The following is a 27770-nucleotide window of genomic DNA, read 5'->3' as shown; positions in this document are numbered from 1 at the left end:
TCATCACACACTCTGAAGAAACAAAGGTCCAGAACCGGATCCAGCCTTTCTGCAGCTGGGTGTTTTTTGTTCTCTGTGGTTGAACATTTCTGCTCAGATCTCCAGCTCTGGGTGGTGGACAGGTGGAGCTTCTCCCCTCATCCTGAACGCACACGTCACCCACGCACTTGGACAGCTTCTGCTGTCTAAATATGGGCAACGCTCCGCACGAACCCGAGCTGAACGCGGGCTGAGGCGCGCGCGCCTGCAGCTGCTCCGTTATTCCTGTCCTGTCCTGTCCACGAGCGCCTCCGGAGCCGTGCGGTCCAGTCCACAGCGCAAGCCCGTCCGCCCTGACCCCGAGCGAGACCCACAGAACCCGCTGCTAGTTCTGCTGAGAAAACCCAGAAGGAACCATGGAGGCCATCAAGAAGAAGATGCAGATGCTGAAGCTGGATAAGGAGAACGCCATCGACCGCGCGGAGCAGGCTGAGGTGGACAAGAAGGGAGCAGAGGACAAGTGCAAGCAGGTACACGACCAGAACCACCTTTCAGAACCAGAACGGCCTCCTGTTAACTCGAGATAAAGATGGTTTCTGTTTAAAAAGTCCTTAACGTTTTCTGAGACATCTCAATTGTTTTTGGAAACTATTATACCACAAACTTTATTATTTCAAGATGACATTTAGATTTTGTTTATTCTCAAAGGACATTTTATATCAACAGTCACTCTTCTCTATAAAAAATTTGTAGTAAAATAAAAAATAAAAATTCCAAACCTATTATTGACATCGAATTATGATTAACACATAAATCTTCGTAGACTTCTATAATTACAGTAGAAAATCCAAGAAAGTGTGAAACTAAAAACATGAATGTCCTTGTCATTAAATAAAGTTGCTATCCTAATACTCTCATTTTGTAAGCCTATGATCACAATCATCTGCTCATCCCTGGTCCAAAAATAGAGCTTCAAAACAACAAAGTAAACTTTTTTTCTTTTAGCCTTTTCATAGACTGAAAAAAGAACCCAAAGCTCTGCAGGACCTTCCATAAATGGCCTTTTCTTACTGTCTGGAGATAATCAGGGTCTTCTTGGAGTTTCATGCTTAAGATCAGAGCAGATTCCTGCTGAGATATTTTTGCCATGGCGCTCTAGCTGGAATTTGACAAGATAAACTATGATGTCAGAATGAGAGAAGAACATCTTTGGCTGCATGTAGTTTGTTGAAGAAAAAGGCCTGTGCAGATTGTGAGGGAGAGGTTGTCAGAATGCAGTGGTTGTACTGCTGAGATCCTTAGAAAAAGGGAAAAAATGCCTTAGAGCTGCACACAAGGCACATCAAACAGTACTAGATCTTTTTTTTAACTTATTGAATGTATGCTTTTATTCTATTTTGCATTTTAACATATTTTATTCTCTGCGTTCTACATTCTATTTTGTTCTTTTTTTTTTTACTGAATTCATTACTTGTATTTTTTGTGTACGGTATTTGTTTACGTCGGCACAGGGTAGACAACAAAACAAGAATGTCATTGCACTCAGAACTTTGCTTCCCTGTTGTACATAACAATAAACACTTTGAATCTTCAATCCTAAAAGGAATATGGATTAGTTCAGAGTAATGTTAACTTTATTTTATGATTGTTCTGTATAAGTGATCACTAGATTGCATGAAAGGTTTTTGGCACAATCCCCCAATAATGATTCATGGAGCCACAGTGGAAACACATGAGTCCCTCTAGCAGAAGTAACGAAAGAAAAAGACCAAAATTCAGATCCAATGAATTATTAGGGGATATTCCTGTTTCTATGTTGGTGTGGGCTGAAGTTGCACTTCCCTCATTCTTCAATTTACAATCAACCTGGAAGTGCTAACTGTTGCAGTTCCTTAAATGGCCACTGGAGGCAGGCTGCAATCAATTTCACATAAACTCCCACCTAAGGAAGTCCAATTTAAATGTATACTTGATCCTCTCTCAAATGTTTAATTGATGTTAATTGTATTGTTTTTAATTCATGGCATGTCTAAGTGTGTGAATCAGTCTGTGTTAAATCATGCTATTTCTATTTTTTAGAGCTAACATTTGTGCGATTTAACCCTTGTGCTATCCTAGGCGCTTTAACATTGGGAGTTGGGTCATCTAGACCCACTAGACAGTGCTCTGAACCTTTTTTCTTCAATGATTTGTGATCTTCACTGGTGTCCATGATTACAGGAAATCTTTCCACCTTTATCCACCTTTGTCATGGTAGGGAGAACACGTCAATGTAAGGGTGGGGTCATCTAAGATAGCACAAGGGTTAACAGGTGGATAGATTATTACTTGGTCAACTGGTCAACTGGTCTAGCAGTCATTTTGACTGCCCAGACAATATTATTATATAACTTGGATTATATTAGCTGTGGCACCTGAAACAGAACACCAATAGGGGACCTTTCCGTGTGGACTTTGCATGTTCTCCCAGTGGGTTTTCTCTGGGGACTCCGGAGAAAACCCACTCCTTCCACCATCCAAGAACATCCTTCAATTGGTTAATTGGTTACTCTAAATTGTCCCTAGGTGTTAATGTGTGCATGGGTGTGTGATTTGTGGCCCCGTGACAGACTGGCAACCTGTCCAGGATGGCCCCTGCCTTCGCTCACGAGTGGCCGGTGTAGGTACCAAAAGTATTCAAGCTGCAATAACTGTTCGGGGTCCTTTGGGGTTCTGCGACTAATGATGATGTCACTTTAAATGATTGGCTGTAGGTTGGTCTGATGACGTTTAAGATAGTGATTGGTCCGCAAGTTTACATGCTAACACCGTTTTTCATGAGAAACTTGTTTACACGCTAACACTGGTGTTATACGTGAGAAACTTTTGCTATAACTATGTTTTAATTAGTAATAAAAAAGACAAAAGAACAGTAGAAAGAGCAGGAAAATGTGGTGAAATACAACACCACCTGTAAAAAGCACGCAGCCAATAGACTGCACTGGTAATTCAAGGTGTAATACTCAGATTTTCTTTGTGTTCAGTGATTTTAGTGATAAAAGATTGTAAGAATAAAATATATACACATTCAGAAAACGTCAGGTTTGTTATTTTTTAATCTAGTTATAACATTGCAAATTTTAAAGGCAGTCAAAATAACTGCCTAGTTTTTAACAAAGCTCTTACTTTGCTTTTTCCTGTCTGTGTTCACCTTTCAGCGTATTCCTTCAGGGGGCGCCACAGGGAATCAGCTTTCATTGATTCCCACATTTGGTTTGGCATCCTTACACCGCATGCTCTTCCTGATGCAACCTTGTATTTTGGTCAAGGGGGGGGACCCTGACTTTTTCTGCCAAGTTGCCTATTTTTAGAATGTAGAGTTGAGTCAACTCTGGTCAAAGGGCCCAACCCAGATCAGGCTTTGTGTTCACTGTTCAGAACCCAATGGGTGTCAGAGGTTACTGATCTAGAGTCTAAAAGTCTATTGTGTTGTGGTGTAACTTTTATTCTTCTGACCAATGACTGTGATCTGATTGGATAATAAGCTGGTTGAGGGTGTGAAGGAAAACTCAAAAGGATTCAGAGAAACAATCCCAAACATGTTGCTGCTCATCTTATGTTCAACTGTGTACACTTCTGAGGAACACGGATTTGTCTTTTGGACGAATCTTTAAGGTTCAGTTGCTCTGAATCAACTTGAGCCAACATGATGTTGATGAATTATAATTTTTACAGACACAATACAATTTTTGAGGAATACATGGAAGAAAGCAAGATGGAAGCAAAGATGTTTTTCTTTTTTTGACTGAGACACAGCAAACATTCTTTTGATAAGGCCTTTCAAGCGTTGGGCCTACCTGAAGGTGAGATTTGGAATCAGAGGAGACATGTTTCTAAAAAAAACTACATTAAGTTTTACTGCACCATGAAACAGCTTTGTGTATCTTTTGGCAGTGAAGTAAACTCGTTTGAATTCTGATTAGTGGCGTATGTGAAAAACTCAGCAACTCAATAAACACAAAAGAAAACGTTTATGCATACGTTTTATTTGTCAAAGCCAATACACATTTATTGTGTTCATTCATTCATTTTCTATTCAGTTTTTCATTTTGTTATAAAGACAACTAAAAGTAATGCATCAAATACTGCAAACCTGCACCTGGCAGAGAGACCAAAGAGGACTCAATCAATTAACTGGGTAAGTGGAGGAGGCCCAGAGGTGAGCACCAACTCAGAGGAGTGAACTGCCTTGACCTTTGAGACACAAAAAGGTGGGATTGACCGCCTTGGAAATAGAAAATAGGAACAAGGAAATGGGGCACCAGACCTATTCCTAACCTTGGGATAGACTCCACTCAGTGCCAGTGCTCCTCTGGAACACAGTCCAAAGCAATCCGCTTCTCCAGGCTCGATGAGCCCAGCAGAAGAGAACATTAATGTAGGGGACTGAGACTAGTGACTTCTGCAAGGACGAGACCAGCAGCAGACACGTAAACAGCTGTGGCCCTCCAGCAGAGGATGGATGGGTGTTGCTGGCATGCTCAGCCTAGACGAGAGCTGCAGATCTGTAGCAGTCTGTGACTGTTTTCCCATCACCTCCCTGCAGTTTGGAGAGCTGAATAAAGTGACATTTCTTGGAAAAATGATTAACCACTGTGAGGACAACAGTCTTGCTCTGGGAAACTGGAAGAATCCATGGAGATGTAGGACAGTTTGGACAGGGAAGAGGGTGATGCAGTCCCAGAGGAACCAGAAGGATTGGATTGAAGCTCCCTTGGAACATATTGACAATCTGGAGAGCAACTAGAAGGAACAAAAGTGTAAGCAAGAGATTTTACAAACCTCCTAAATTGTAGTAGTTTTAGGGGATGTCATCTGGACTTGGTTTTAAAGTTGGAAAACATAGACATGTAGACATGTAGAAACCTCCTAAATGTCCACCATGATAGTTCCATCAGCAAAGATAAACTCTGGTGTGGAATCAAAGGGATCCACTCCTTCCTACAAATAGAGGCAGGGGAATAGTAAAAGTAGTAACCTTTTTATTTTGGACAAGTGAAAACAAGTGTAAAATAACAAAATAAGACAAAAATTATGTACAACAAGAAAATTATATAAAACAAGACAAGACAAAATTAAATAAACACAAGTCCAAAAGGGAGTGAGAAGAAGAAAGAATCTTACAAACTCTCACCCCCCTTTACCTTAAGTCCTTACTTTCCCAACTAAACACCCACCATCAAAGTCCAGTGCCCTACCCAAGTGTATATTTGGTTACAGCTGCACATGTAATTCTCATTTCCAAAAAACATGCAAATGAATAACAAAACATATTCTCAGAATATGCAGATTTACAAACGCTGATGTTCTGTATTTTTTTGTATTTGCACATATTCATTAATGATCATATTTCTGTATTTATACTTAAATTCTTTTATGTTTGGACATTGTTTCAAGCATTTACTGGTTCTGTTCCACAACTTCACTCCACAAATTGAAACACAAAATCTTTTTTTATTTCTACGTGCTTTATAAATGAGAAATTTATTTTTTTCCCCTAAAATTGTATTTTTCCTCTCTTTTAATAAATAACCTTTGGATATTTGTCGGAGATAAATTGTTTTCGGCCTTAAATATTATTTGAGCGGTACAATACTCTACTAGATCGTAAAATTTGAGTAATTTTGATTGTATTGGAATGAGGATTAACTGCAGTGTAGAACACATGAATCAAGTTTTATACAATGGATTTTTATGGGAAGGTTTTGATTATGCTAATGAGTTTGCAGATTTAGAAAACTTTTTTTCAAATTAGCCCTGGTACAAAAGAAGCAGGAGCAGGAGAGTAGTTTCTACCCATAGGTGAAGGAAAGCAGCAGCGAAATACAACTCCAATTGATGGACCGTGCTTCACGTCATTACATTAGCAATGGACAACAGGACTCCTCTTGTCTCATTAACCCTTGTGCTATCCTAGGCACTTTAACATTGGGAGTTGGGTCATGTAGACCCACTAGACAGTGCTCTGAATCTTTCTTCTTCAATGATTTGTGATCTTCACTGGTGTCCATGGATTACATGAAATCTTTCCACCTTTATCCACCTTTGTCATGGTAGGGAGAACACATCAATGTAAAGGTGGGGTCATCTAAGATAGCACAAGGGTTAAACCTTTAAAAATATGCATCTCTCCATCTTTGTGAAAGCATATTATCTTCTTTTCAGGAAACACACAAACAGGCCATCAAAATTAAATATGTCTAATGATGTAGCCATGGTTTTATTCATCATGTGTGAGTAGAGGAGTAAAAAACAGGCAACAATCACAGACTATTGGGGTCAGAAATAGGCAGCAATGGTGTCCAATGCACTTCTCTACATCCATTTGTTTGCTTCTCTTGGTTGACTGTGGTTGTTGTCTGAAGACCTAACGAGATGTTTTCTACTGGATTTATTACTTCTGTATAGAACCAAGAGAGTACCTAATGCTTCCTCAATGCATTGGCAGCTCCATGGGTTGAAGTGTTCTTGTTTAGAATTCCAACAATGCACCACATTGATGTGAACTCTAACACATCTAACGAGTCGTATTTTGTATTTGTATTTATTTATTTAAGGGACAATGCATACAACAAGCAGTGTAGAGTACTCTAAAAGTAATGAGACACTGTAAATATGCAGGATTGAAGCCTAGGCTAATTTCCATCCTCTCTCCCGCTCTGACCATGGCCAGCCACCTAGAGACTAAAAATAAAATGAGTAAAATAAAGTAAAAAAGTACATAAATAGCGTAAAATTGCATTAAATAACTCAGATAACATTTCAAACAGTTTCAGATGCATAGTTTCCCAAAATATACATCAATAAAATTGCCAAAATCAGAACAATACGATGACAACTGTGACCACTTTCACCCCCCAATGATTTATTTTTACTTTAGTTAGCAAACAGTTTTCTGGCATTGTCTCTAAAGTTAGCTGTGAGAGCGAGTTTGGTTTTCCAGCAGCCATGCTCTTAATTGTTTTGAGAAAGATGGAAGTGTGGAGAGCTCTCGAATGCTGTCGTCCTTGTGTCCTTGCTTTTGTTGGAACATATTTATATCTACAGCTGTTTTTCTGTCTATGGCTACATTTAAATCAGTCATTCCTTTATCCCTTCTACGGTGGCTACTGAAGGACATTTCTAAATTCTAGTTTATTGTTAACAATTATATATGATGCAACTAATCTCATTCCGGTTTTTGTTGTAGCTGTTACTTTTTGCTTACAGATATGACCAAGCAAAACACACTAGTGTGATCGCAGTTACTGGTGAAGGTCTTCAAACCATTGGGGCATCATGTGGGCTTAGCGCAAACTGTAAATGTAGCTTCAGCTTTTCCTCCCTGGTCTGTGGTGCTGTGTACACTTTGCTGGGCTCGTGATGAGGAACTCATAGGTCAAACATTTGTTCTGGTTTACCAGAACGGGCGTCTGGTATAACCCTTGTGCTATCCTAGATGACCCCACCTGTACATTGACATGTTCTCCCTACCATGACAAAGGTGGATAAAGGTGGAAAGATTTCATTTAATCTATGGGCACCAGTGAAGATCACAAATCATTGAAGAAAAAAGGTTCAGGGCACTGTTTAGTGGGTCTGGATGACCCAACTACCAATGTTAACCCTTGTGCCATCCTAGGCACTTTAACATTGGGAGTTGGGTCATCTAGACCCACTAGACAGTGCTCTGAATCTTTCTTCTTCAATGATTTGTGATCTTCACTGGTGTCCATGGATTACATGAAATCTTTCCACCTTTATCCACCTTTGTCATGGTAGGAAGAACACATCAATGTAAAGGTGGGGTCATCTAAGATAGCACAAGGGTTATAGTGCCAAGGATAGCACAAGGGTTAAAAATGTCAAATCCATGTACTTTACTGCAGCATGACCAGCTGGAAAACATTTTTTAACAAACATAAAATTTCTTAATTTACTCATTTCAGTACGTTTTGTACAAATATTCTTCAGCTCTTGCTAAAAAACAAAAGCGACCCATCCTACCATTCAATGATACAGAATGATAAAAACAAAAATACCATAATGAGTCTGGTAAAATTACCATCCAGCAGTTGAATGTACAATGAAACCACATAGATTTTAGTTTATTATAAATGCCTGATAGTGTAATGATAATAATAAATATCTATATGTTTTTGTGGTGAAGTTGAACCATGTACTATTGGATCAAATGGCAACTTGCTTTTTAAATACCCTGTGGTTACTTGATGAGTTAGAATTATCTACAAGCCACAGCAACGGTGTGCAGTTTAAGACTACACAACAACACAGCACACACCAGTTTCACCTTGAACTGGCTGGATGCTTAAAAATGACCTTGCTGGATTTGTGAACCTTTGGTGGTAAGTTTAATACAATAAGGACAAGAGTGGAGTTTTCATGAGATGATAAAATCAGACAGAAAATCAAAGATACCTCTCTTCCTCATGCTCTTCATAACAGTGGAGCATCTGCAGGGCCTCAAAGCTGTCCTGCCCAGCACCTGTTTACACTCCTGCTGTCAGGCAGCCAACATACCAATGTTGCCTCTCAAACAGTCATACTGCCCATTGCACCACACACACACCAGGAGATTCTTTCCATGTTGCGTGATTCTTTACTTTCTCTTCATTTTGTTTCTGAAAATGCTTTAGTTTAATGACTATTCATTCCTCTTGAATGTGATTAGCATTGAGTTTGGAGAAAATCATGTGGCCTAAAAACATGGTTTTTTTTGTTTTACATTTCAACACTTCAACATATGGATATGTTGTAAAATCTTTGGGACAGAACTGGAAATCAGCATTTGATCAGCAGTTTGATCTCATTTGGGTCCTATCTCCTTCATTATTAAAGACCTACTTCAGTGAGTCCCTGTACAGGTTCAGTTATAATGGTTCTGCCACCAAGCCGGGTCTCTTGCATATTGGGACCTGCACCTCCAGTTCCTGACAGTATGAAAACCAGACACTTAAATACACTGAGGGCAATTAACTGAAATGAAGACGGCTTTGATTGATCATCAGCCCAAACCTGGTGTGACTGCCAGGTGGACAAGTCATCTTCAAAAAACATCACAACTCCACAATCCTGAGAAGTACGTTAATTGTCCATTAAATAGTTTCATTTGTAAACACAGTTTCTTCTTCAGACTTAAGCCCAAACTTTGACCAGTCTGTACTTTTGAAAGCCATCCAGAGGTGGACCCGATGCTGAGGTTGGAACATTGTTTTGCTGCAAAACTGAAGTGTGCTTTCTGCAACATTAATTTATAAACTGACGGTAGGCGAGTTTCTTTAGAATATTCTAGAAAAACCCAAAAGCTAACAGCAATGTGTAGCAAACATTATTAGATTAATATAATAATGTATTCTGAAGAAAATTAATTAATATTAATTATCTGTTACATAAAGTGTGATTTTATTAGTATTTACTGAAATTGTATGAGAACGTTTTCTGAGCATAATCAGTAAGCACTCTTTCAAAAAACAAATCAAATTCTACTTGACTTTGAATTGTATGCATTACTGTATAAAAGTTAATTTATGATTGAGTAATTACACTATTAAAAAGATGGCATCATCTTTAAACATATTTGTTCATTTTATTTGCATTCTATTCAATAATACTTTGTATTTAAGATGGGTTTGAAATATGTGTTTTGCCATTATTTTATTGCAGTATTCAATTATTTTTAATTCTTGACATAAATAAATCAATCAAATCTAAATCAGGCTGTGAAAATGAAAGCAGCCACAGGTCACGGTTGTAATGAAGTCATTTTTCGAGTCAGTCTGGGAAATGTTTGGTCAAATGATCCGAAGGGATCATCTGAATGTCTTTTGTTAAATGTGAGAAAGGTCTTGGTCTTCTTTTTGCTCATTGATGAATTTTTCTTTTCTAGGACATCCTCCACAGAGACCTTGTTGTCCAGTTGCCTTGTGCTTCAAAGTCCCACTCCGATCAACTATTGCTCTATTGGTCTTTGAATTACGATTGTAGAAGTTCATCAGAAATTTGCCTCTGAGTTGTCTGTGTGTGTGTGTGGGGGGGGAGGCTGTTGCCGTGGAGTTACATCCCATCATTGTTTACACTCTCTTCCGCTCACGCCGTACAGTTTAGACCCCGGTTCCAGCTCAGACCAGGAAAACAAAAACGTTCAGGGATCTATTCTTCTGCTGGTGGATGCATCGGAATGGAGCGGAGCAGGCAGATTGTGGCCCGCTGACAGTAGCACCTACGTCACTGCTACAATGTTTAACAAGAGGCATTTTTTCATCTGCTCCTGAATCATCACAAGTTGAAAAAAGAAATACTCAGAGTGCACTTTTAAGCGTCATTTTCTTCATAAATGTCCTCAATGAGAAGAATGCCACAAGAACATGTTAAAAACACCATTTTCAGTGAAGTGGGTCTTTAAGTCATGCACTCTGACTGCAACTTGCACATATAAGGCCTGTAGTTGTACATATTGCGGTCCCTCACCTCTGTTTCCACCTCACAGACTGCTACAGTTCTTATGTTTGGTATCTGTGCAAGGTAACCCAAAATTACAATAAAAACAATAAATATGCTTGTTTTTGCTCAAGATATTCTGAAAGAGGTGTTCCCTGTGCCCCCCCCCCCCTCTGCTTTGAACACACTGCAGTTGAGATGGCTGTTTGGTAATAAATAGCTTGCATTCAAAATACCATTGTCCCCTGGAGGCTCCAGTGTGAAGGCATTACAATGCTGGTATGATTACGCCGCCCAGCATGTCTATTTCTGTGTTATCCCCATAAACCTGAAGGAAGTTCTTTGAACTGCTGCTGCTTTTAGAGGGGCTAAAAGCTGCTGTTTTAGAAGTCACCAAAGGATTAGGAAGCAAAGCTCGGTGTGGGAGTTAGTAACCTTACATGGCAGCAGACTGGGAGAGGCCTTTTTGAGGGATTTGTTTTGGGAACATTGTCATCAGGCCACTCACTCTCATTTATAACTGACTGTTTATAGTTCCTAAGGCTGGAACAATCTTTGGAGATGAGTCACAAGCTAACAAAAGAACAAGAGGACCTAATATGTGTTTCTGACAGATGCGGATGGAGTGATAAGGATTACTCTTCTCAGAATTATCATTATTTTTTTTAACTTTACATTCTTGTCAGAGTGTGGTGTGAGGAATACAGAGTTATGATTAAAATGTCCATTTGAGCTCAACAAGATCTACATTTTTAAGAAAATGTTAGGAAAATCCTCAAATCTGACAGGAACTGCTGCACTTGCAGCTCAAAGAAGTCAACGATTTCTCTGCTTCAATGTTATCTGTGCTTTCCAGGAAACCATCTGGATCTGAACGTCTGCAGTGTTTTTAAAGCGTACACATATTTCAGCAATAGCATTCTAACGCAGTAAAAGTGGAGCAGATATCTCCGGTTCAGGGACATTTTTCCTTAATGAGCTTTGAAAAGCTTTCAGCTCTGTCACTGTCAGATCTGATGCTCTTCAGATTTCCTAAAGGTGCAACATCTGCTCGTAATGTTTCTGTTGCCTGCAGTGCGCTTTCCATCTTCAGAAAAAATAAATAAATATCAAATACCAGTGAAGGATTACACATATTTATATTTATCAGTTATTGTATCTTGGTGCCCCGTCTGCAAAGTCTAGTCTCAGGATCATAGTATCGTATCTAGTGTCAGGATTTCTGTTTGTTGAATGCACCCCTCAAGTTGTGGGTGAGACTGTTTGCGCCTCTCTGGCCTTTTTTTTTTGTTTTTTTTTTTTGCTTTTCCCTCAGTCTGCATCCATTAATCACGGTTTGCAACTTTAGCACATTTTCAAATTTGTATGCACCCCCCCCCCCCCCGTAGTTTTGTACAGCCCCCTGGAAGCTATGGTGCTTTTATCATTTATTAAGTTTGAGGGATCGTGAGGATTTATTTGGTGTTTTTTTTAATGTTTTAGTGGTCTTAATGAGATTTATTTTTGTGTACTTTTGTTAATTCATGTTGTTTACTAACTGCTCTGATTGGACGGTGGTGCAAAACCACCTGTCCTAAACGGCCAAAATGATTTTCAATGAGGTTGTGAGGTACATTTAAAGTACTACAATAAAAAAAAGAAATAAATTTATATTCAAAAAAACATCCCCCAGCTTCTATTGTAAACTACATGTATTGTATTCTTTAAAAACATTTTTTAGCCCAATTTCTTGTAATTTCAAGCACTTCTTAACATTTTTTTTCCATTCATTTGTTAATATTTATCCAAGCCAATTTCACACAAATGTTTTTTTGTTTTTTTTATCATCCATGCATATTTTGCTACTATCAAGCATTGTATATACGTGTGTGTTTGTATACATATATTTTTAGTATCCATATTTTTGTGTAAGTAAGAAAAGCTGAAATGTTTCTTTGGTCTTTCTGACACTTATTTTCTCTTTTGCTGATGGTGTAGCTGGAGGAGGAGCTGCTGGGCCTGCAGAAGAAGCTCAAAGGGGTTGAAGACGAGCTGGACAAATACTCAGAGTCTTTGAAGGATGCCCAGGAGAAGCTGGAGCAAGCCGAGAAAAAAGCAGCAGACGTAAGGAAAACTGTTTAGGCCACACTGTGGAGAGACAGCCGTCCATGCAACAAAACACAAGTCCAAACGTTTAAGACACTGGTGTAGAGGTCTGCAGCCTCCAGAGACCTCCTTCATCCCTCCACTGTAGCTCTTCAGCATTGAAGAAAAATGTTTTTAAAACAGAATTAATACAGTGATTTTAGCTTTAGTAAATTTGTTTTCAGTTAATTAAGTTTTGTCATTTATGTTCAGACTTTTCAAATGTCGGATAAGTGAGCTATATGATGGTAAAAGGTTTAATTTACTGTGAGAGCGTTTTAGTATTAGAATACCATCATCATACATGTGTAGATTTAAAGAAAATAGATTTTACACCATTTTTGTTTATATTTACCGGTAATAGCAAAAGAAGATAAGGATGAATGTGCACCAAAGTCACGATGATAGAAAACGCCATGTTTGACTTTATTTAGTTTTTAAGTCAAGTAAATCTGCTGCAGCAGCAAGAGCTGATTTTATTTTAAAAGGAACTTGGATGTGGTGCTGTCTAAAGTGAAAGTTAATTCTAGAAAATCACAATTCCATTATTATTATTCAACTGTAGAAAATATTTAAAACTGTATTTTATGAATGAATGAATTAATGACAACAATTTTTTTCTTCGTTTAGAACACATGTGTCAAACTCAAGGCCCGGGGGCCAAATGTGGCCCTCCATGTCATTTCATGTGGCCCGCGGGAGCATAAAGGGTTTTAATTTCTTAAAATAAAAATTGGTGTGTATTTATTCATATTTAGGGGAATTGGACTTAAAATATATGGGCAACTATAATTAGGACTTAAACACTGTCCATATAACCTAACCTGACAGAATCAAATGTAAAAGGATTTATGCTAAAGTAACAAGCAAACATATGTTTTCTATCCAACTGGAATTGTCACTTAAAAGTTATAATAAATAAATAAATGAGTTATTTAGCATTAAGGAGTAGTTACATTTATTTTTATTATTTGAGGACAGACACGATGCTGATGTGGCCTTCAGTGAAAATGAGTTTGACCCCCCTGGTTTAGAATGTGACCACTTGGAGCATTTTAGGGTAAATTATCCTACTTGGGGGGGGGGGTGTGCATAGAAACGCTGTTGCATAGAAACGCCGTGACGCCTTCCGCCGTAAAGGTGCGTCGACTTGAGAAAATGGCGACGTTAATGTCCGTAGAGGCGGTCAGGAGGAAGATCCTGACGCTGCAGCAGGCCGCTTACGACGCGGAGGAGCGGGCCGAAATGTGGGAACGGGAGGCGGACGCGGAGCGGCAGGCCAGAGAGCGGGTAAAGCCGAAACGAGCAAAAAGAGGCCCGAATGTCACCGCGTTACCATGGCAACGCGACCCGTCGCTACTGTCGGGTCGAATCACGTGACAGTACAGCCTCGCGACTTGTCCATTACGTTAATAATAATAATTGTTATTATTGTTAAAGTAATAAAAATAAATAGTAATTATATTAATAGTGAATAATAATGCTATTTAAAGCCCAGTTCGTTTCACTGAAAATATCAAAAAAAAATTGTAAAGTTTTTGTAATATTTTTTATGACCATTCAGCAGATTTTAGATACAGGTGTTTATATTTCTGATGCAGCTTTAAACCGGTGTGCACAATGTTGTTAGGTTAATTTTCCAAAAACCCCCTCCATCATTTGCCGCACCCGCTGAGCTCCGTTTTGGTTTAGTCCTGTCTCAAACTCATCCCCCTGTCTTTGCTCGTGTGTGTCCAGGCTGAGGCTGAAGTGGCGTCCCTGAACAGGCGCATCCAGCTGGTTGAGGAGGAACTGGACCGAGCCCAGGAGAGACTGGCCACCGCTCTGCAGAAGCTGGAGGAGGCGGAAAAAGCTGCCGATGAAAGCGAGAGGTGCTCTACCTCACACTTTCCTCTTCATCTGTTTCTGATTGTTTCTGATTGCTTTAATAGATTTTTTTCTTGCATCAAATGAGCTAAACTCGTCATGACCAACAGGATAGGAGCTGTTTGGAGTAAAATTTGCTACTCACCACAAAAAACAAACCAAATAATAATTCTCCGTAAAAACCTGTAACTATTCCCACTTATGACTGTCCAAAAGAATCTTTTTTTTTTAATCAGCATAGGTTCATTCATTACTCTGTAAAAATAACAACTTACAGCTCAATACAATTACATCATGAAACTACAAAGATTTACTTATACCTATGTAAATGTTATAAAAGTATTCTATGGATCTGTTAGATATCAAAGATGCTCCATCTGCAGTGAGGTCTTTGTGTTCCTTTTAGAGGGATGAAGGTCATTGAGAACAGAGCAACAAAAGATGAGGAGAAGATGGAGATCCAGGAAATGCAGCTGAAGGAGGCCAAACACATCGCTGAGGAAGCCGACCGCAAATATGAGGAGGTGAGGTTCACTGCTGCTCCTCACTCATGACCCAACCAGAACACTTTCACATCAGAACCGGATGCAAAGCTTCTCCTCAGCCCGACGGTCGGTGTTCACAATGACCCGCTGATCTCGATACGAATCCTGAGTTCAGAATCCCCTTTTGTCCCAAACTATCCCAGTTTTTCCACAGGTGGTTCAAATTTAAACATTACACAATTCCATAATTTAATCATAATTGATAGTAATTTGCAATTATTAATCGACAATTCAAAATGCAATTCAGGCCAGGTATAGGAAACTAGAATTTAGAATTTAACATTGAAAATGACAATTTAATATGACAATTAAAAATAAATAAATAAATTGCAATTCAAACTGTTTAAAGCAACTTAAAATTGTTTGCATTGAAAAGTGCCATGCTGTTTATGCGTCAAAATTCAAATTAAAAGCTAAACTGTCAGACTTTCATCAGGGCGGACCCTACCACCTCCCTAAATTTGTTTAATCCCGCCTTGACTTCCTTTGGTCGGATAATTAAAAATATTAAAGACTCAACTAAACAATGGAATTATTTGGCGTCTGAGGTTAGACAAGAGAATGTGCTGTCTGCTAATAAATTAGCTTCTGTGTTTATGACATCGACTGTGAAAACAATGGAGGAATCAAGGTGTGAGGTCTGTGGTCAGCCGGCCGCCTCATGGTGGCCCGGTCGCCCTGGCAGCCGGCTGGGGGGCCCCTTATTTGTGCCCATCCACCTGCTCCTTCCCACCCTGGGGACTGGATGAGCGCGGTATGTTGGCGGGGTTCCCCAAGGGTGACTCTCTTGGGGGCCTCGTCAGCACCCGCTCTCTATTTTCTTAGACACATTCATTCATTTAGGGCCGGGTGGGGGTGGGGGCAGGTGGAGGGGGACATGGTGAAACACCTGGGCTCGTCCCCACAACGTATACACACCACACGCAGAGGGACCCCGGGGCGTGGGGCTCTCCTGTTTGGCAGCACTGGGGCCTACCACCCCACAGGAGACCACCTATTTCACCTGCAGCACACACACTGCACATGTTGCATAGGTGAGGTCAGGGAGGGGGTAGCTGGTCTTTACCTGCCTGGGCTGCGGGGGTCTTTCGTGAACAAATGTACTGAAGGAAACGTTGGGTTTTAGATTTTTTAAACAGCTATTATTTGTGTAGCCTGACTGGCACAGACAGCGTAATGCCTTGCTTGGATTGTGATGCAGCAGGTGGATGTCTGCAGGTCGCACGTAAACTGGTGATTCTGGAGGGAGATCTGGAGCGCTCAGAGGAGAGGGCAGAGGTGGCCGAGGCGTAAGTCAACCCCTGCATCCCGACACTAGAAGGTGTTTGTGTTGTTGAGCGTCACAATGACAATATGAAATCATAATTCACCTCCCAGAGAGTACCGGTATTCTAGTTTATTTAAAGCATTTCACATACTAGACTAAAGGGATTTTGTTTATGGCATGATTATCAAGTATCTTTCACTAACACACAAACAACTGCTTTTTACAATCCATAGAGTGCTGCGATCAAACATCTGATCTGACTATGAAACTGATTCAGGAACACCAACCTCTTTATGTTCTCAACAGCTAAAATCCTTAGCAGGTTATGTGATAATTAGTACATTTGGCATTAAGTTAATCTGAACAATAAGAAATGACCGGTACCTAAAGTCTCCCTCCATTATCTTCAAGTCTTCCCAGTGATCTTTTAATTAGGATTATATCATTTTTAGGCCAAATCAGAGACCTGTGGCATTTTCTGGGACAAAGTTTCTGCAGAGCTGCATCAATTCATCAGTAAATTTGCCTCTGAGTTGTGGGCGGGATCATTGGTGCGGAGTACGCCCACCCCTGCTTCCCGAAATCCCTCTGTTTACGAGGTCCCCCACTAGCTTACAGCCCCTCACAACTCCAACCTAACATTAGCGATGCAACAAAAATGTCGAGCACTATCGAAGCTATCCAGCCGTGCAGTTTACATCCAGATTCCTGCTCAGACGAGGAAAACAAAGACATACATGGACCCCTTTGTCTGTGAGTGAATGCATCGGAATGGAGCGGAGCAGGGAGGTTGTGGCCCGCCATTGTAGCACCAACGTCACTACTACAAGCTTTTACCAACCTCATTTTATCGTCTGGTTCTGTTTTACAACATTTGGACTAAAGAAATAGTCAGACGTGTATTTCTAAACATAATTTTCTTTGTAGATATCATCCATCGTCAGAAAAATGCCACAGGAGCTTGTTAAAAAAACAACAAAGAAACAAAGCCATTTTGATTGAAGTGGGTCTTTAAATATCTTTTTGAAAACAATTATATAAAGAAAAAATAGATTACGTTCCAAGAAGCCGACAGGAAAAAAAGGCTTCAAGTCTTTAAATTTATAAACTTGATTTTGACATAGTTTGTCACCTATTGCTGTTGCATATAAATGTTCTGTTATCAAAACACATGGATTAGTCTACCATTTTTATTATTCTTATTAGATGCTTGTTTGATCAGTAAGTGTCCAGATTTTTTAAATCTGCTAATCTGAACAAAAGGCTGATTTTCTGTTTTTCCTGAGATAAATCAAACATTCATCAGTTGACTAGAAATGTGTTTTTTAATATTTATGTAATAATGTTTAAATATAATTTCTAAAGCAAAAGAACTGGTTATCTGGAGTGTGTATTTTATCTGCCTGCACACTAATCACAGAGGCATGTGAGTGCTCTGCTGTGTTTTCATCATCAATGCACGAATGCACTGTGTGGCAATTGTGCTTTTTTTGCCTCCCACACCCCCTTCCCCTCTATCCCGGACTAACCCCTTCAGGCGGGGCAGGGAGCTCGAGGAGGAGCTCAGACTAATGGACCAGAATTTGAAGTTGATGATGTGCGGCGAGGAAGAGGTACTGAAAGTCCACATGTCAGCTCTGATCTTCAGCCTCTCAACTCTGACTGATGTTTCTGCTGAACATCAGTGTCTTTAACATCACTAACATTACCCTTCATAATCATTTCAACTGGACAGGAGACATTTACAGAGCCTGTGACCTGACACGGGTTAATAAAATTACTAATTTGTTCCTCTGAAAGAAATAAAATGAAATAAAATATATTTTACCACTGCATCATTGACTATAGTAGGGTGACCGCTACGCCGGGCGGCCCTGGGTGACTGGACGGATGGCAGGCATGGAGCTGCTGTCTGCTGCCAAAGCGGCATAGCAGAGAGATTTAAAAAAATAATAATAAATCTGATCTTTAAACATCATCGGTGTCTTCCAGGCATCGTGATGAGATACACGCAGACAGAAATGTGAAGGGATCTGCTGTAAATCCAAGTATTGAATGACTCAATACTTCTTAGTTCAGACGAATTAATATTGCAAGGGTTTCATTATTTTGTGGGAACGACATACTTTTTTGCGGTAACGAAATCCTAAATCCTAATTTTAATGTCAAATCAGGGGCTCGGTAGACATTTGCAGATTTTGTTTCCTTTTATTTTTACTATTTGGCCTTTTTCCAGGAAAAAGTACCGGTAGATGCCAAAAAAGTTGCAAAATCTAGATTTTATTCACTATTGTCAAATTTGAGGAAATTTTTAAAAATCTTATTAAATCAAGAAAGCCACTATTTTCATCAGATCCCTTGTGCTAGCCTCCTGGTCAGCTGTTAAAGCTGAATGTTAGGAAAGATGGTTAAATAGAGGTGGAGGACTTGTTTTATTATCAGTAAAACTGTAGTTTGGGTGTATTCATTTGAGGTTTCGTGTTGTTAAAGACATGAAATCATTTTTCTGGGTCTCTGCATTTGAATCCTCTTTGAAACCCAAGTCAGGACAGTTTTTAGGTCAAAGGACTTAGCAAAGGAAGCTAAAAATGATCACTTTCTGTGTTTTCTATTTAATAAAAAAACACGAAAAACCCAGATTTTTTTAAATGTTTTTCATCAGTAATTCAATATTAATGCATGTGAACCCGATGAATGAACTCTTATCTGCATGCTCTCTTAAAAACACCCTTCTGCTCAACTATCATCAGATGCTCCTGATTCCTGACTTCTCTCTTTGAGCATGACTCTCAGGACTAGGAATGAGGGAGCCTTTCAAACAGTCTTAACCCTTGTGCTATCCTTGACCCCACCCTTACATTGACGCGTTCTCCCTAACATGACAAAGGTGGATAAATGTGGAAAGATTTCATGTAATCCATGGACACCAGTGAAGATCACAAATCATTGAAGAAAGAGGTTCAGAGCACTGTCTAGTGGGTCTAGATGACCCAACTCCCAATGTTAAAGTGCCTAGGATAGCACAAGGGTTACGGGGTTGGGTGTCCTTTACTTTCCTGCCTTTCAAATTACTGCCTTTTCTTCTTCTGCTTTTCATCTTTCTTGCATTACTCAGTAAATCAGGTGACCTCGAGGAAGAATTGAAAAATGTCACCAACAACTTGAAGTCACTGGAAGCCCAGGCAGAAAAGGTACAGTGAGAGCGGAGAGGAAGCTGTGCTGTCGGTCACAGTGTGTTCACAATGGCCACATTCTATTATAAATGTGATCTATAGGAATTATGTTTTCAATTGGATCATTCAAGAGAACAAAAGAGTCACAGTAGGAGCAGTTTATGCAGAAATAGGAAGATGTGATTTTTCACATTCTGAATTTTCTCATGCACGCAGTTGCAAGAATGTGGCTGTTGTTAAATGCGAACTTAACCTCTTCAAAGTATTTTTTATAAAAACAATTATAAACAAGGAGGACCACAGATGCAACGTTTGCTTTGAGGATGTTCCTGGAGAAGAACAGAGAAGGTCTGCAGAAGGATCTGCGTTGTGTCTTTGTAGATCTATGACAGAAGAGAGGAGCTGGGGTTTGGATGAGGAAGTTTGGAGTGACAGAGAAGAACGTTGGAGTTGTTCAGGACATGGATGAGAGCTGGAAGACAGTGCTGAGATGTTCTGTAGGTGTGACAGAGGAATGAAGGTGGGACTGCCCCAAGGATCATCTTCTTGTTTCCATGGTGATGGGAGGACTGACAGATGAGGTTAGACAGGAATCTCTGTGGACCATGATGTTTGGGGGTTTGCCATGGAAAGGAGAGGAATGGTGGTCGGGTGCAGCAAGACGGAGAATCTGTGTGGTAATGTCAGGAACTCAAGAAGAACGGGGAGGTTACAAGAAGCAGAGAAGAAGAAGGCAAAGGACTGAGAAGAGACATAAGCACAAAGGTTTCAAAGGGGTGGAAGAAGGTTTCAGGTGTGATGTGTGACTAAAGAGTGTCATCATGAATGAAAGGAAAGCAGTAGAAGACTGCGGTGAGAGAAGCCATGTTTTAGAGACTAATGCAGAGACAGGAGGCCGAGGTAGAGGTAGCAGAGATGAAGATGTTGAGGCTCTCTTTGGGAGTGACCAAAACGGATCAGGAATGAATCCATCAGAGGAACGGATCGTGGTAGATGTTCTGGAGGTAAATGCAGGGAAGCAGACTGATGTTGTAGACACACTGAGAGATGATGTTGGTAAAAGGAGGCTGAAGATGGAGTTACCAGAAAACAGGACAAGAGGAAAACCAAAGAGATGGTTACCGGATGAAGGGAAGGAGGGCATAAGTACGGTTGTAGTGAGGATGATGAAGAGGAGAGGACTAGGCTTTGTCTCAAAGAGCGTCACAAAAAGCTTTATTAATTCAGCTTTTTGTAATTCATTTCCAAATCATTCCAAAAAGGCCAGTTTGTCTTCTCTGTTATCTAATCATAGCCTAAATAAGTGACCTTCTATGCTAAAAAGACAGTGTTCTTCAATGTTCTAGATTTGATGTTCTGTCACCCTCATAATGTTCTTCCAACTGAAACTGGAAACAAAATAAAAATGTTAACATCTTTTTTCTGAATTTCAGTATTCCCAAAAGGAGGACAAATATGAGGAGGAAATTAAAGTTCTCACTGAAAAGTTAAAGGAGGTACGACTTTTTCATTACCGTTTGTGTTTTTCTAGTTATTTCTTTACTGATCGTGGGTGACATGCAGTAGAATATTAAATACATTGTCCTCGAAACAATTGATCAGTACTATATTTAAATAAAGCTGTACAAAAGCAACTAATCAATAGTTTTAGCCTCTTCTGCATGTCACACAGTATCAGATGTCCAAGGTTTAACACAAAATACTGGACTCATTGAGGAAAAAAAAAATATTGATATGATATTAATCCCACATGAAGCAGGGTCATTTTTTCCAGAAAGAACGTTCCGGTTTTAGCTTTTGAACCTGGTCTGCTTACTTTTTTTACACTTCAAGTGTTTCTAAGGGGAACATGTTGCCCTCATTGTTCTTACCACTATGTCTCACGTTTAATTATTGCCTCCCTTGGAAGTTTTCATTGAAAACCTTGAAAAACGGCTTCATATTCTGAATGCTTTTACCATTTTACACATCCTGTTCGGTCTTTGACTCTGGTTTGATTAGCTGTCTGCCTTGTGCTGCAGGCTGAGACCCGCGCAGAGTTTGCTGAACGATCCGTGGCCAAGTTGGAAAAGACCATTGATGATCTGGAAGGTATTCACCACTCACTGCCGATTACGATAACATTTCTGCTGTTCATCAGCAATTAGTGCTAAAGTTCCAGCACAGACAGAGGAAGGTCACCAAAGCTACAGAATAATCAAAATAAGACACAAGTTACAGGTAGGTAGCAGACACTGTGGAGACATTTAAAAGCTGTTAAGAGCTCTGGAACAAAAATGTGGATAACCTGTCCATCAATCCACAAATGAATGGATGTATTTGCTCAGTCAGAGACTGACAGTGTATCTGCAAAGCTGTGCACATTTAAAAATATTAACATTTTAGGAATGTGGGCGAAAAAATCAGTTGCCAAGGAAATCCAAAGGCTAACTTCAATAAATCTGTCTTAAAATTAGATAGATCTGTTTGTCACGTCCGGGCAACCCAAAAAAAGAGAAAAAATTCTGTTTGCAGAATAGAAAAAGCCTATTTTTAATGTATTTTTTGCTTTACATTTTTATGCTAACAAGGAAATTATGATCATTTATGCAACCAAACCAACACTTTGAAAAAGGATGAACTATCAACAAGAATTCAGTTCAGTTTTTTCCTAATATTAATAAATGAGCTCTTTTCTGTAGGACATATGAAAGTAGAAACGATGATTGCAGTTTATGAGCGTCAAACTGAACCTTTGTTCTGTTCCTGTTAGCGCCGGTGTCCAACTATGTCTCCCATTTCATTTCTTTGGGACCATTTCCAAGTTTGTCTCCATGTAGATTCTGTCTCTCTCCTGTCATTTACCTGGAGTCTTTCCCACTTTGCATGTTTTTCTTTGTGATCATGATATGTCTGTGTGCTCTTCCAGATGAAGTGTATTCTCAGAAGCTGAAGGGCAAGGCTCTGAGTGAGGAGCTGGACTTGGCCCTCAACGACATGACAACACTGTAGATGTTTTCCTGCTGTCTGCACCTCCACCTCCACTCTCCTCTGCTGCTTTCCACCGTTTCACTCTGTGTCTTTGGCTGACAGACTTCTAAACACAGGACAGCCTCTCTATTACATGTATTTCTTTTTGCCAAAAGGTAAAACATTGCTTCCACACCTCTACCTGCAGTGTTTTCTGATTTTAACTGAAGATCCTGTCCTTTCTGTAATAAAGACTTAAAATCCTGCTGACGTCCTTTCCTTTCCAGAATCTGTCATTCATTTGTTTCATCGGACATTTATTGTTTGTAGTTGTTTTTACAGTGCTTATCCCTTGTGCTATCCTATGACCCCACCCTTACATTGACGTGTTCTCCCTACCATGACAAAGGTGGATAAAGGTGGAGAGGATTTCATGTAATCCATGGACACCAGTGAAGATCACAAATCATTGAAGAAAAAAGGTTCAGCTCACTGTCTAGTGGGTCTAGATGACCCAACTCCCAATGTTAAAGTCCCTAGGATAGCACAAGGGATACAGGTGCAGTAAACATACAGCTATGGCCAAAAAAACTAAAGGTTCTTGGAAATAACATCCTTGTATGGTGCTAATGCAGTGGTGATTGACTTTGTGCTGAAAGTGCTTCTTGATGGAAGTTCCGCTCACTCCAGTCTGATGAAAACCACAAATTATTGTCATTTGCATAACCCCATTTGATAAGAAGGCAAGCATTGCCGTTATAGAAAAACCTTAGATTTAGACTATTTAGAAAAAGGCAGTGAACCAAAGACCTGGTCTTTAAAAACCTTGAAGGTTTTTATTGAAGCCTCGGAGGTCAGACCTGTCAGGTTCAGAAGCAATTTGTAAAATCCTCAATTTGCTTTTAACAAAAGGTATGGCAACACAAAGACTTGATAGTAGGGGTTAAACGATTATTGATGAATTGATTTTTGTTCCTACGATCCAACCAGACTGATCTGTCTGAGGCAGAATCCAATTGACCCTATACTGTTATAACATTTTCAATATGAGATTTATCGATGATAATCAATATTGGATTGAGGCACAGTAGGTTTATTTTAACATAATGTAAAATCGACCAAGTGCATTACAGCATACAACACACGTGATGACAACAAAAGATTTTAGTCCAATGTACCTTGAATTTAGTAAAGCCATGTGACCAGACAGTGTGCTAGAATGTTATAATAATGTTTCCTTTGGATTGTTTTGATGTGGAAAAACAACAGTTGGCCGAACCTTAGGAAACTAAAATGTGAATGGATTTGACATTTATTCTTGGTTTTTTTTTTTGCACATATTTAATACTTAATAATTAATCATTTAATTGACACTTATTTACAATTATTCTGCAAGAAGTACAAGGAATCTGGAAAACTACACCTTCACTGTTCAGTAACAGGTATTTATCTCTGAGTCACAATGGTGGAAGTTTTGGCTAAAGATGTCTTTATCAATTTTAGGTCAATGGATCAGGTTGTTCAAAATAAAACCAATATTGACTATGAATCATATCAACAACTACTGATTATATGAATCAAATCGCTGTTAAAAAGGAATCGTTACACCCCAAATTTCCACAAATAATAATCCTGACACTTCTTGAGAATCCGTAAATCCATAACATTTCATGCAAAGCTTCCACATCTCCTAATAGTGGAAACAGAACCTTTCTCCATTCCCCAGGCGTCCTCTCATTCTTAAGGTCTTGATAACCCTTGTGCTATCCTAGATGACCCCACCCATACATTGACGTGTTCTCCCTACCATGACAAAGGTGGATAAAGGTGGAAAGATTTCATGTAATCCATGGACACCAGTGAAGATCACAAATCATTGAAGGAAAAAGGTTCAGAGCACTGTCTAGTGGGTCTAGATGACCCAACTCCCAATGTTACAGTGCCTAGGATAGCACAAGGGTTACACACTTCTGATTCAGACTGATGTTGTGTTATTAAGCCTCCAAGAATGATTGGTGGAGACAGTTAAAGGGGCGGGACTTTTCCAAAAACAGTTGAAGCTATAGCTAAATTGCGGTACCGTCATTCTTGTGAAAATGTCTAATAGAATCAAATAAACACAAATAAAAAAGTCTTTTATCATCTTTTATATTCCTAACTACTCAGTGTTTTATCAGGGCCTGTTTGGATGAACAAAGAGTAGGGACCACAAGGCACAAATTTCTAAGGTCCAGGGATAAATGTTGGTGGTCAAAAATGATAGAGTTTCCAATTCCAAACACAGAAATACACAAACTAGCCCAATAGACCTAAAATTGAGCAAGTTATTCATATTTTACGTCTAGCTGATCGCCTTTGTTTTTTGGTTAGAAAACAATGAGAAAACTTGGTAATCACAGCTAGAAACATCAAGGATTTTTTGATAGCACGTTTTGCCTATCTGTGCTCTAGACACCATCAATTTGTAACATGACATGGCAAAAGGGATTCTGAAGGTTTTAATTATTTTTTATAAAATTGTTAAATTAGTGTAACATGCCTCACGTCCTCTGGCTATAGTTTATTATGCCGTATTCAGGGCTTGAACCCGTGACCGCTCCTTACCGCGCTTATTTACATTGTTTGTCATGATGTGATATGTTAGACTCGGGTCTGCAAGGACGAATTTCGTCAAGTTTCCTTAATGTTTAGGGGGTGGTTTTGGGGACCTTATTTATCTTGTACCTTTCACGAAGCTGTGAGAGTGAACCAAAGTCGTGAGAAAGTTGCCATTGGCTCACAAATGTCCACTTATTTTTTTACCGATTCGAAATCAAAGTATAAGCTATCCCAGTAAGCACCGCAACGCATATTTTAACACAGTTGATTTTCCAATGCGAAAACCAAGATTTTCAATGGTGAAGCAAACATGCGCAAACGGCATCACAGTGACACCCTTTGCGGTTTCCACAAAGAGCTGATATCCTGGAGATGGTAAATGTTTTTAGATCAGTTAATGAGGGCAATTTCCCAGGGCACACCTGGCCATCTCCCACGTGGCACACAGGTTGAAAAACACTGATCTAAAGGCTCAGCCTATAGGAGAATTTCAAAAGCGGATATGCTATCATTTCAGTGGTTGATAATTTTGTTTAAAATAAATTCACTCATTTTTTGCAACATTGTAGGAAAGTCTAAAATGTTTTCTTGTTGTAGTTTTTAAAGGAACAAGACCCACAGTTTTATTTGAGGAAGCTTAAAGATCCATGCATGTTTCATTTTATTAGTTGCACCGCTATTGTTAGGTTGGGGTTGTGAGGGGCTGTAAGCTAGCAGGAGAGAATATAAACAAAGGTGATGGAACGTCAGTGAAGGCTTACTCTGCTCCAACGCCTATAATTTAGAGGCAAATTTACTGATGAACTCCTGCTGCTTTGCAGAAACTATATCTTAGAAAATTACAGTTTTTTTTAAACTTTTGGCTAAAAACAGCATAGTCAAAAATAAAAGACTACTGGAAACGTTTTGAAAATAGATCAAAAGCTGATCAGAGTGAGAATTTAAGCCTTAGATTTGACAGGACAACCTCAGAGTCTTACGCTGAAAAAAACAGTAGATTCCTGTTCTGATGATGACAGAGACTCTCCGATATGCACCAAGTTTGAATGTATGGGGTTTGGTCTGATTGGAGCGCTTTGAAGGCAAAATCACACTACGGTCCTTTTGGAAGTGGACCAACAAGCTCCTCAAAGGGGTCTCAGTCTGCCTGTTAAATCCTGACCAGAGTTCACATGAGGTCATGAGAGAAAGATAATCCTATCAGTTGTAACCAAACAACACAATGAGGTTTGGGAAAACACATTGTGGGACATGCTAGAAAACAATAGCAAAGTTTGGTGATACCATCTAAAATCTGTCACAGCTCAATGAAGAGGCGAAACATGCACTTCAGAATATAGTCGACTATGTTGATTTAAAACAGAAACATGTCTGTTTGTTGGTGTTTTATTTCAATCAATCTTTCTGTTTGTCGCTTTTCTAAGCTGTTGATTTTTTTTGTAATCACTTAGGTTTTTCTTTTCTTGAGTTGTGTTTGACACCTCCAAGGCTAGACATTTTTTTATTCTGAATGTTTTTTTTTGTAAAATAATGATAAGATTCATTCATTCATCTTCTTTACCATTTATTCCCTTTCGGGGTCACGGGGTTGCCGGAGCCTATCCCGGCCATTTGGGCAAAGGCAAGGGATGCCCTGGACTGGTTGCCAGTCTGTCGCAGGGTGGAATATCCTCAAACACACATCCATTCACACTCACATCTATGGACAATTTAGAGTTGCCAATCAACCTATGAAGCATGTTTTTGGACGGTGGGAGGAAGCTAGAGATCCCGGAGAAAACCCATGCATACACGGGGAGAACATGCAAACTCCACACAGATGATGTTGTGTTTTTTATGTCCCCCAGCCGGTACTTGGAACGGGGGCCTTCTTGCTATGAGGCAAGAGCGCTAACCACTGCGCCACCGTGCAGCCCTTATATGTGCAACATCAGCTTATAATGATAAGATGACAAGTGTAAAAAAAATCCAAATAATTCATAACAGTAATAACCATATGCATTATAAAACTCCAACTACAGCAAAAATACTCTTACTTTTGCTGTTCCTTCACAATGATGTTGTTATTATGTGGGACCATGAAACGCCCCAACCGAGCCTCTGTGTCAGAACAGTTGTTGGGAAAACCATCAAAGATGAAAAGTTATTGGAATTCCAGAGAAACAAACTTACACATTACTACTATTTCAGCTAAATGTTGTAGTTCTGTCCATTAGGACATAACTAGAACCACATGTGTGACTCTGCTCTTTTTGTATTTCAGAAAATTTGGCTCAAGCCAAAGAAGAAAACCTGGAGATGCATCAGGTGTTAGACCAAACCCTGCTGGAGCTCAACAACCTGTAGAGACCACCAGGTGAAAACAGCCCTAAACTTAAGGAAGAGCCAGAAGAAAACAATTATCAAAGCGTCCAAAGTTGGGTTTTTTTAAGGGAGTTCTGCTTCTGTCAGCATCTCTGTGACAGACGGTGGAGTTTTGAATTGTCCTATAGCAGATGTTGCACAACTAACACAGTAACCTAATACTGTATTATCCAGAATGTCATAACATCACTGATTCTGATCCCCGAACCGGTCTGGCTGTTGTTAAATAAATCTAGAACACTATTCCTGAGGAAATGCGGAGTATTTAGGGGGAAAGTTGACAATTTCCAAAATAAATCTGAAGAAATTCTTCATTAGATATTATTACTTTTATTCTTTCTAGTGATGACGTTCAGAATATTGAAGTTGTGAGAGCAGTTTCTGTAACCAAGACAAAAAAATAAATAAATGTCATCAGCTCTAAACGAA

At 39.5% G+C, this 27770-nt stretch overlaps 1 protein-coding gene across 8 annotated transcripts; it reads left to right on the top strand.

Annotated features, from left to right (window-relative positions):
- The first annotated feature begins 209 nt into the window (after positions 1 to 209).
- On the top strand, positions 210 to 27770 carry tpm2 (tropomyosin 2 (beta)). 8 transcript variants are annotated; one of them, XM_004075045.5, is made up of 9 exons: positions 210 to 509; positions 12433 to 12558; positions 14317 to 14450; positions 14852 to 14969; positions 16209 to 16279; positions 19373 to 19448; positions 20864 to 20926; positions 21452 to 21521; positions 27241 to 27770. In XM_004075045.5, the coding sequence occupies exons 1-9, from the start codon at positions 396 to 398 to the stop codon at positions 27321 to 27323; spliced, it is 855 nt and encodes a 284-aa protein (XP_004075093.1). In that variant the 5' UTR covers positions 210 to 395; the 3' UTR covers positions 27324 to 27770. The 8 variants fall into 8 exon arrangements, with proteins under 8 accessions (XP_004075093.1, XP_023816443.1, XP_004075092.1 ...); XM_023960675.2 differs by lacking the exon at positions 19373 to 19448 and adding an exon at positions 17795 to 17870; XM_004075044.5 differs by lacking the exon at positions 27241 to 27770 and adding an exon at positions 22339 to 22645.

The sequence above is a fragment of the Oryzias latipes genome, chromosome 12 (assembly GCF_053564925.1).
Source record: "Oryzias latipes strain Hd-rR chromosome 12, Olatipes_Hd-rR_3.1".
Classification (NCBI taxonomy): Eukaryota; Metazoa; Chordata; class Actinopteri; order Beloniformes; family Adrianichthyidae; genus Oryzias; species Oryzias latipes.
Note: the sequence above shows the minus strand (reverse complement) of the source record. Positions and strands in the feature narration are given on the sequence as shown.